This window comes from Pygoscelis adeliae, unplaced genomic scaffold (assembly GCF_000699105.1).
Source record: "Pygoscelis adeliae isolate BGI_AS28 unplaced genomic scaffold, ASM69910v1 Scaffold308, whole genome shotgun sequence".
Taxonomy (NCBI): Eukaryota; Metazoa; Chordata; class Aves; order Sphenisciformes; family Spheniscidae; genus Pygoscelis; species Pygoscelis adeliae.
Window position 1 is genome coordinate 1,831,206 of NW_008825306.1, and position 10,900 is coordinate 1,842,105.

Here is a 10,900-nt window from a genome sequence, read left to right on the forward strand (position 1 = left end):
GAATTTAAAATAATATAAAAATCTCTATTCTGTGGAATAATTTTCAGATTGTGAAACTCTTTTCCAAAGAGGTGTGCTTTGATGCTTGTTGTGTAACCATCGTTTTGTGGTTCTCTGAGCGTTTTGTTGTTCTTCCATAGTTAGCACCGCGTTTCCCTCCGAAATCTGTCACACCCTGCTGCAGATGACAACCCTGCCGCGAGCAGCAGCCTGCTGCAAGCGGTAGCCAAGGCGGCGTGGCCATCAGTGAATATTTGAAGGGGTTCTCCCTGTGTCTGGTTCCCAGTGCAGCTCCCATGGCCTGTGACGAACCCGCTGCTCTCTCAGGCATCTTCACGCGCCAGAACTCTGCCAGCGCTGTCTCTCTGGACTTCGAGCCTGACGCTGACTACAAGTTTGTTGAAACCTTAGAAGACCGGTACAAGTGCGCCTACTGCCACCTCGTCCTTCGCAATCCCCACCAGACGGGATGCGGGCACCGATTTTGCCAGCAGTGCATTCTTTCTTTGAGGTCAGTGCAAACTCCTCCTGCATCCGCAAGCTCCCCACACTCCCCTTCCTAAAAAGAAGTCAATGCCTTCAAATCAGCAGTGAATGCCATAATAATAGTACCGATCTGATAAAACGCCAAAGGAGTCAATGGAAAGACTCTGTTGAACTCAATGACTGCGTGCTCAGTGTTTTAAAGGTGTCTTTAAAGACCTTACCCGGTGCTGGCGAGGAATACTTTGGTAACTGCAGGGAAGTCAGCGTAAAGAAATTGTTGATGTAAGCTTAAGCACTACTGCGTGAGATGCTGTTTCGGTCTGTGTGTCTAGCATTGTGCTCTTCAGATGAATTTGTTGCGTTCATGTCTCACAGTATTGGCATTGATGGTTAGATTAAGCTGTTTTCATTTGCTTCTGTATAATTTCTTTGATTTTAGTGGAGTTCTAAAACTGATGTTAGTATTACCCGATACTACAGTCAGATCACAAGCCTGCTGGCATCCATCTGCTTGGGATTTATCTGCAGGTACAAATGAGTTTACCCTGCAGACCTGTCTGGGAATACATTACGTACTTTGGTGTACCCGAGGGTGGGATTTGGCCCGGGAAGGCTGCAGAGGAACCTGTTTACGTGGATGGATGTCGCCATTTACCTGTTATGAACTTTAGATGCTTCGTGTTTGCTGCTTTCTCTGGCTGGGTTGCCTCCCTTTTGCACTGCCTCAATAAGTGTTTTCCCGTCCCTTATCTGGAAGCCTTTTAAGACAGGAGCTACTGGTGTAGCAAGGAGCACGCTGCTCGCGCTAGGCAAAGGCTGGCTCTAAAGCACACGATGAGATTTTTTCAGATATGACATTTGTGAGTAGCAGATGGCCAGAGAGTGACAAAGTCCTCTTAATTAAAAACCATCTCATTAACACTCGTAGGACAAACTCTGCTTTCTGTTATATATTCACTGTTGCAGCTTAATGCCCTCTTAGAGCTGTGGGCAGAATTTGGCTGTGTAGATGCCACACAAAAGTGTTTTCGAAGCACTTTTTTGGTTTTTATGGTATCTAGTACTGACTTCTGCCAGAGTCAGATTCTAGCATAGCCCAATTTCGTAAAATAAATCCAATTTTCTGTGGGTTAACATGACTCTTCTTTTGATCTAGAGAGTTGAATGCAGTACCCACCTGTCCCGTCGACAAAGAAACAATAAAAATGCATGAGGTAAGTGGGAGTAGTTTTACTTCAGCAGTCAACATCTGCATGGAAAAGGCAAGACAGCTAAGAACAAGGCGGCTCTTAGTCTGTTAGTCCTCAGGGGCAGAACAGTTTTTGTCTCTGAAATGATGCTAAGGGAAGCAGTGTATTCAGTGATAATCTCCCAGGAAGGAAGTATGGGTGTATGGCTAAAGCTTTATTTTATACCTCATGTTCTGAAGTTATTTCATTTTAGTCTTCTGTATTTCCAGTAAAGTGTCGAAGAGTTTCACAAAGTTTTAAATCTTCCAGATGTCTTTTTTAGTGGAGAGTTTATTGACTTGCTGTTCTAATGCCCCATCTTGATGGGTCATCTTGTTTATTTGATTGTCTTTGTTTTCGCTTGGTTATAATTTGTTGCCTTAACTATTTCCATTATATCTCATTAACCCTGCAGACTTAATTTACTTTTGGGTAACTTTTTAGAGGAAAAGATAAGTTCATGCTTCTTATTTTGCAAGCTACTGTTATTTATTTTTTTTTGGTAATGGATTAATTTGTCCTTATTTATATGCCAAGGCTTGAAAGTATGCTACGTACTTGGTCCTGCCAGAATGAATTTTCCAGTGAAATCAAATGTCTCCTTCCTCTCCCTCCTACTTCTGATAGGAAATTGTAATCAGACTGTCCACATGATTTTTGTTTTTCATTCGATGTCTTCTACTTTGTGCAAATTTTGATGGCAGTAGTGCAACAGTGAGCAGCTTTATAATGCTCCTTACAGGAAGATCTCTAAAGACTGAAAGTTTGCTCTGGGGGCTTAATTTGCTTCTGCATACACAACTGGGAACGGTGCTGTTTCTCAGAGTCTATAGAAGAGATATCCCAGCGTTGTCTCCATCCCAAAGGTGCGCTGCACTGCTTGAACATCGGAGGAGCGTGCACAGAGCTGGTTTGGCCTTTGGGGTCCATTAGCTCCAGCTGCTTTCGTCTAGATACAGGCAGGCTCTGGCAGCGGTTTTATAGCTCCTGAGCTACTAATCCCGCTGGCTGTGGGATGGATCAGCGTCTGTGGAATAACTATATGGGGAAAAAACCCTATGCTTATTAGAAAATTCATATATGTTTTAGTTTATATTTTTAGTATACATTTTCAATACGAATTATCAAGAACCATACTCGCAATTATGGAGTCTACACTTGTGTGCTTAAAAGATTTGTGTGACGTTTTGTTTTTTTATATTCTTTATAACATCCTGTGTGACTGCATGTGAAGGCTGGTTTGCTTCCTCTACAGGTATTCAAAGACAACTGCTGTAAAAGAGAAGTTCTCAACTTGCATGTATTCTGCAAAAACATTCCTGACTGCAATTCAAAAATAATTCTGGGACGGTACCAGGTTAGTTTGCTGGATCAAATTTTGAAGCCTTTGATTTTCATGCAAACTCTGTGTATTTATGATAAGCTAAATTCCAGTGACTGTCTTCAGACTTCAGAGTTACTGTAGCAACGTGGTTTAAGTACAAAGATTATGACTTAGCTATACACTGTAAGTAACAAACGTTAAGCTCAAAATATTAGCTTGTTCCAGCTTTGTCTTAGATTATTTGTTTAATAAGAACCATTTGCTTTATGTAGCTTTAGTACATCCACAGCGTCTGTACATACCTTCTGTATGCTTAGGCGCCACGTGACGGTTGATTCAAGAAAACTTGCCAAGGCATACTGGCCGTTTGGGCCTTTTTTCGGTATATCAATTGAATGAAAAGTGGAAGTCATACAAAGGACTCTCCAAATTTTCACATTCACTTTAGTTTTGAGGTTGGAAAAGGAGAAATTTTATGGAAGAAGGAGTATTTGGAGTTTTGTTTGTTGCCAAACTGCCGAATGTTTCTGTGGGTCTGTTGGGCAATTGGAGATGCGATGAAATACTTTGGGGTTTAATTTGCTGTTGCGTGTTGCAGGAGCATCTTCAGCAGTGTTTGTTTGAAAGTGTGCAATGCACTAATGATGGATGTTGTGATCAAATTCTTCGGAAAGACTTGAAAGAGCATTTGAGCCAGCACTGTAAATTTCGAGAAGAAATGTGTCAGTACTGTAATAAATATGTGGTGTTAATTAACATAAAGGTAAGATTATAAAGCATTCCCCGGGAATCCATAGCGCACGTTTCCTCTTAATGTTGCTGAGTGAAAAGTTTCCAGCATTGCAATGGGGCTTAACAACTCCTGAAACAAAATTTGGCTGAGTAGTTGAAGGAGAAAGTATAGTAAATGTGCTTTAAATAATACCATTACTGTTGCTGTCTTATGAACAGCAATGTGACATGGGGCTTGCACATGTATTTTTGGGATTACTTTTTGTATAGCTTCCTCTATGTATACTACTTTACAAAAATGCAAACCATCGCCTTGTTTTGTTTCTTTTTCCCCAGAATCACGAGGAAAATGACTGTCCTGATTATCCTGTGCCTTGTCTCCAAAACTGTTCACAAATAATTCTGAAGAAGGAGGTACTATTATTTTTTTCATATACTGTGATTCATCAGATCACACACGTTTATGAAAACCGAAAGTTGCGTTGCAGACCACATTGGCCCATGCCAATAAAACTTCGTTGCTCTAACTATTTTTTGTTTGGTCCTAGAAGGGATATATGTCCCATCTTACAAGTGAGGTATTCGGTCACTGCAAAGCATTGGCATTTTGCAGTATCAGGAAAATATCTGGCTTGCTTATTGACTCTGAATACTCATTTTCCTCTTTACGTGATCAGTGGTGTCAGGGCATTGGCCTTTATACACCCTTTATGCAGGCATTTAGATTTTATCAGTGTGGCAAGTGACTTAATAGTTATTTCATTGCAAGTTTCTTTGTTAATATATGCAGATTGAAAAGCACCACGCTGTGTGTCCTGAGGCAGAAGTGGACTGCCCGTACAAGCAGTACGGCTGTCTTGTAAAGGTACTGTTTTATAGATCTTGTTTGTACCGGGACTGGAATTTGTCTCCCAAACCAATCAGAGTAATTAATCAAAATAACCAATTTTTGTTCGTTCACAACCATTTCTAGTATTGGCTAAGATGCTGTACAAGGGAATCAGGACTGCCGTTCCCTCACTTTCAAAGCACAGAGAAGACATTTTAAGTGCTTGCATCAATAAATTTTTTACTACCAGCTTCAAGAATCTGCGTATCTTATTATTTTATTCTTTCACTTCCCCCTCTACCTCACTAAGGTTAAAAGAGGGAAACTTGCCGAACATGAAAACAGTGCCCTGAGGGAACACATGCTGCAGATTTTGGACAAGAACTCCCGGTTGGAAGAACAGGTAAGTCATATTTAACAGGCGCTCTTCAGCGGTTCTTGGCTGGTTGGAGGATGATATGAGATTCTGCATTTGTTGCCTGGTTTAGCTCAGCTACATTTTAAAAGACTGTTTTTATCGTCTTTGCACATCTCAGAAGGCAGAATAAGCTCTTCTAGTGAAGTCAGTCAATTAGATGGAAACCTCTCTGTGCTCAGGCACGTATATTCTCCACCAAGCACAGTGGGAGGCTCGTTGCCATCGCTCACCTCATTTGCTTTTGGTCTCTGCTTACAGTGCATACGAGGTTTGGAGATAGAGCATTTTAAAGTTTCAGTGGCCGGTCAGATCGGTCCAAAAAGGCGCCTTTAGATGCCCAGGTCACCCCCTCTGTAGAGGCAGCACAGAGTAGTGCAGAGCCAGTCGCAAGCACTTTTCTACTCGCGATCATTTCTGCAGCTCCCAGCAGGTGACACTGGGTGCATGCCCAGTCCTGCTAAGGTGAAGGCATCCAAACTGGTGGTTGACTTACTCTTCCGCTTGTTTGTGCTAAAAATAAGTGCCCCGAAGTGCTGCAACTTGGGTTTGAAGTTAGTATCCCTCACTGACTCATCTCTTTTACTGGTTAGACCTCAGTAGAGAAAGAAAATAATAAATGTAAATACATACACACAGAAACACACATGCACGTGTGTGCATGTTAGTGTGTATTATCCCCCTACAGAGCCGAATGGATCATCATACTGGGGATGAGATGCGAGTCTCTTTGCACCTGTTGCCACACAGATCTATTAAAGAATATGACTGCCTTCTGTTCAGTACTTGCCAGGGCTTATCCACGAATTGTGAATTAAGTAGTGCTGTATCTAGCTAAGTTAGAGGCTTTGCATTGTGAACTTTTCCACTTTCTCCTATATAGTCACATACGTTTTAATGTGATGGTTGTATATTTTGGTGTGCCTTAGCATTTTTGCTCTGTTTTTTCCATCTGTAGATATCTGACCTGCATAAGAGCCTGGAATGTAAAGAGATTAAAATCCAGCAGCTAGCAGAGGCCATTAAAAAGTGTGAGAAAGAATTCAGACAGTTTACACAACTGTTTGGTAAAAACAGCAACTTGATGGTAAGCACACAGGTGAGACATTAATTCTATCTTTTTGGCCAATTGCTTTCTTGTGTCCTTAAATGTGTTTATCCAGTAATAGTTGTTATTAATAGCAGGGCAATAACAAATGCTGTCTCCCAGACACTTCACAAGGCCTTCCTGTTTTTTTACAATACAGTATTGTCTTTTCATTTTAACCAATAAAGAAGTTTGGATATCTGATCTGGGCAAAAAGCACTGTATAAATCCTCATGGCCAGATCCCCATGGCAAATATGCAGGTGTAAATTTGAATAATCAGTTGAATGAAGTGATGCGGTGTGAATGGATCTGAGTAAGGGGTGGCTTCTCAGTCACTGAATGCCGAATTAATTGTGAAGGAGCATTTGGATAGGTTCCTAAGCCAGCAGAGTACTTTCGAATGCACTATATAGTTGATATTGCTGACATGCTAAAGGCTTCTTTATCTTATTTCAAATGAAATGGCCGACCTTACGAATGTCTTTTGTCTCCGTTTCCACCCTCTTCCAATGGCATGAACTGGGAAGGCTCTGGCCAGTCACCTGGATAAGTCTGCGCGCCTGGAATCGCAAGTGAAACAGCTACTACAGATGGCAAACCAGCAGCAAAGCAAATTAGACTTGCGACCACTATTTGACACAATTGAAAATGTAAAACAGAAGATTGCCCTGATGGAGACATATGATCAGCGCTTGGGTATGTTGGGACTTTCGTTTCTGTTCTGCGCGGGTGTGGAGTTCTTGCTGATTTACTGGTGGCTAAGTAGAGGCTCTGGTGCTGCAGTCAGTCAATTGCAGCTATTAGCCAGAAAGGGCTTTCTTCTTCTCGCTTTCTCAGACCAAGCCATGGCGGTGCATGCTGCGTCCTCCCGCCTTCCCCTACTCCACAACGTCTCCCGAATTCCTGTGGCACTGCAGGGCCAGAGAGCTGGGCTTCGTCAGGCTGGTGCACTGTGATGGAGGCAGTGGTACTATCCATAGTCGGGCATTAAACCTGGCTTGTAGTTACTGGTTTTCCTTATTCAACTACCAGCTGCAATTACAATTTAAAAAAATTAACAGGTGTAGTAGCACTAGTTAACAGCCCATACTCAGGCTTGAGTAGTTTTGCCAGCTCGAGTCCGGTTGCTCTTTGCATCCGGTGCTCTGGCAGTTTTATTTTACCAAGTGTGTGTCTCTTTTTTCCTCCAGTTGTTTTGGAAGGTCAGTCCAGCAAACACGATCTCCAGATCAATATTCACAAAGCACAGCTCAATAAAAATGAAGAACGATTTAAGCTTTTGGAAGGCACTTGCTACAATGGGAAATTAATCTGGAAAATCACGGACTACAAGATGAAGAAAAAAGAAGCGGTGGAAGGCCGTGTCCTCTCCATATTCAGCCAGCCCTTTTACACCAGCCGCTGCGGTTACAGGTTATGCGCGAGAGCCTACCTGAACGGGGATGGCTCAGGAAAGGGAACACACGTCTCTCTCTACTTTGTAGTGATGAGAGGGGAGTTTGACTCGCTGCTGCTGTGGCCTTTCAAGCAAAAAGTTACACTTATGCTTTTGGACCAAAGTGGGAAAAAAAATCACATTGTGGAAGTCTTTAGAGCTGACCCCAATAGCAGCAGTTTCAAAAGGCCAGACGGAGAAATGAATATTGCCTCCGGATGTCCACGCTTCGTGCCGCACACGGTCCTGGAGAACACAAAGAACACCTACATCAGAGATGACACTCTGTTTTTGAAAGTGGTTGTGGATTTAACCGACCTGGAGGAATTGTGAAAAGCGTGCCCGATCAATGTGACTGCTTTAACCATGAAGAAATGCTTTCTTGGTGACTACCAGCCATGCAATAGTGAATTGCCACTAGTCGTACTACTGACAATGTTTCGAGGCTTTTGGACTGCGTAACAGATAATGAATTGCCAAAGCATCAGCCTTTCCTTTTTTAACCTTTTTTTCAAGACTGCATTTTTAAGGCAGCTAGAAGTCCAGTTTGATGCGAACGTGCATTCGATCCAGACCTGGCTTAGTTCAGGCTGGGGGGAATGCTTGGCTCCCATCACCAGACTGGCATTTGGAGATGAAATTCCTCCAGTAAGCCCCGTGGAGCCCAGGCAGGCCTGTGGGCTCCCGTCCCTCGCACAGAACTGATACCATGCCCGAGCGTGCAAGTGCATTTCACCTGTCTGAAATGGAAACATTTCAACATTAGCACATTTGAATCAGTATATTATGATCTCTCCATCTCCTGGATTTTTGAAGCAGGGAGAATGGCTTCAGCCAGGCAGGGAAAACATTTGCCTGGGATCTTGCATCTTTTTTTTGTTTTAATTGTTTTTTCCAGAAAGCCCAGAGGAAGATGCCAATGCCTCTTACTTTTCTAGCCTGATATTTCAGCTGTATGGAGTACCCCCAGGTCACAATAGCTTTGTTATGTCCTTTCCGTTCCTGCCTAGTGCCTTGGGACTGATTTCCATTGGTGGTAAACATCCACAGTCCCCATCTGAAGTCAAAAGAAGCCACAGGCGCTTCTCACCTCTCAGGACACGGCCAGAAGCGGGGCACTCGGCCAGCCTGCCAGCCTTTGGCTGCGCTGCTGGAGGAAGAGGGGCAAAACTGCTGTACTTTTGCTCCCATATCTGCACAAAAGAGATGTTTTCTGGCCTACCAGCTCTACAGAAGGCAGGAAGAGCTTTGGATATCTGCTTGAGAAAAAGCCCATGTAACACGCACTGTTCCCTTCTGCTAAAAATGGGGATGTTTGGGAAAGAGGGAAGAAAATGGACTAGGGAGTGAGGTTGCTGTAAGAACCCAGTTTTCACAGGTAAGCAGCTCTGGCGTTTGTTAAAAGGCGAGACAGCTGCTGAGTAACGACCGCTAACTATGAAGCACGTCTGAAGATCTTACTTTTTATTCCAAGTTCCCTCTGAGGGAACGTGTGCATTGTTCGAGGTTTATTGTAGACGCACTAAAACCACCAAGATCAGGCACTGAGGAACAAGTGACAAAGAATACACGTGCCTTTTTAAAGCCTTTTGGGTGCCTGTAAGAGGGATGTAATTTTGCACACTCGGTCATTTTGTTATTACAAGTGACAGAATTTTGTGTCTCTCATCTCTCACAGACCAGGTAGTGAAACATCCAGCAACGTTATCCATCGCTCCTGCAGTCCACTGGCAGAGCAAACCTGGAGCTTGTCAAGAGACAGCAAGAAACCAAGCTGGTTTTAAAGCAAGAGTAAACTAGGCAGGATAAAAATCAAAACGGGGCACAGACTGCAAGGTATAAGGTAGAAAATTCAAGAGGGCAAATGTGGCAAAATCAAAAATGCCGTTTCTGTGCGGGATGTTGATATCAACTGAAATAATACGATTTGGGGATTGATGCTAAGACGAAGGCAAAATACCCTATTTTTTATCTGCGATCTCATTGCTAGGCATTTACTTTCCCCACGGTTTCTAGGACATAATTGAGACACAATATTTTCAAATTCGGCAGCGGGAGGGAAGAGACCTTAGTTATTTGTACCTCACAGCGAGTTAGCACATCTGAAATCTTCGTTTTAATCTAGATGTCCTTTTGTTGTACGATGTCAGGACATACTGGGCCACTGTAGGGGTTTTCCGTGTTCCCAGGGACAGATGCTGAGGGACGGATTTTATTCTTTTGTACGGCCATGACTGACTTTAAGAGTCATTTTGGCTGTACAACAGAGAGAATGAGGCCTCATGTCCTTAACGCTTCATTACAGAAAGAGCAAGCTTGGTTTGAAAATGGTGTGGCATTCTAGGACGTCAATCCCGAGCCTCGGACGTGGACTTCATGTCAATTATTACTTTAATATTTGTCATGTAACTTTCAAAGTGGCACAACTTGCATAATAACCGCTAATAACTGAGGGAAACGTACCACCCGTGTTTCCTGGGACTCTCCAGTACGTTAAGTGTAAAATACAGAAAGCGGTAAAGAACTTGGACAATCAAGGGAGGCAAGAGGGAAAGGATGCCGTCTGTATCCTGGCAAATTCCCAGCCCTCTCCGCCTCTACCACCCCAAGCATAAAATGGGGATAATAATACTTGCAGAAGCGTTAGGACTATTTAAATGTTTGTGACGAATTTTGAGCATGAAAAGAGCTAAGTATTATTAAACTCCATTTCTAATTGTTAGAGTAGGTGATGGCATAGTGACGTGGATAAGTGTTTAGTGTGTTCCTGGACAGATTTTGAAAGCATGTTCGGTTTTAGCCAGTCCGTACTGCAATCTCTCCTCTACCAGTTGGGTTTAGGTTTTTGCCACGAATACTCCTTTTAAAATTTTGAAGCACAAATGATTCATCCTGGGTGATGGAAACATCCCTTTTGAAATACTGCCTGTTTTATAAAGAATTAGTTGAGAAAATTCATTTTTTTAAAGACAACCTTCTTTAAATTGGTTCTTTTTATTACAACAATTGAGAGTTTTATGTTAAGATTTTCAGCGATTTTTACTACTTATAAACAAACAGGATTTTAAATTTCATCCCATTCCTAATAAAGAAAAAAAACGCTGTATAGCATGAATTGTCGGGAAGAATTTTGATGTTGCATGAAAAACACCAAAAAACTTTTCAATAATATTGTACTGGGTAAATAACCAAAAGAGCGTAGGGTATTTCTACATCAGCGTACAGTATGTTTTTAATGTATTTATTGACAGTTTGTAGTTGTTGAATATCTCTTACTATGATACAGGCATTTTTCTAGCCAAATGTCATCACTGTATACGTAAACTAATGTAAGAATAAATAATTTTACCATCCTTCTGGA

At 42.3% G+C, this 10,900-nt stretch overlaps 1 protein-coding gene across 1 annotated transcript; it reads left to right on the plus strand.

The window, feature by feature from the left end:
• The first annotated feature begins 296 nt into the window (after positions 1–296).
• TRAF5 (TNF receptor-associated factor 5) lies at positions 297–10,900 on the plus strand. Its single transcript, XM_009330176.1, has 10 exons — positions 297–511; positions 1,643–1,700; positions 2,971–3,072; positions 3,638–3,802; positions 4,108–4,185; positions 4,562–4,636; positions 4,911–5,003; positions 5,974–6,114; positions 6,632–6,800; positions 7,295–10,900. Exons 1-10 carry the CDS (start codon positions 297–299, stop codon positions 7,870–7,872), a joined length of 1,674 nt encoding a protein of 557 aa, XP_009328451.1. The 3' UTR covers positions 7,873–10,900.

Excerpts from the sequence above, each read along its gene's own strand:
- TRAF5 (XM_009330176.1), top strand. The coding sequence starts at position 297 with ATGGCCTGTGACGAACCCGCTGCTCTCTCAGGCATCTTCACGCGCCAG. Across the intron at positions 3,803-4,107 it reads TGGTGTTAATTAACATAAAG|AATCACGAGGAAAATGACTG; the intron begins GTAAGATTATAA and ends CTTTTTCCCCAG. Across the intron at positions 6,115-6,631 it reads ACTTGATGGTAAGCACACAG|GCTCTGGCCAGTCACCTGGA; the intron begins GTGAGACATTAA and ends TGAACTGGGAAG.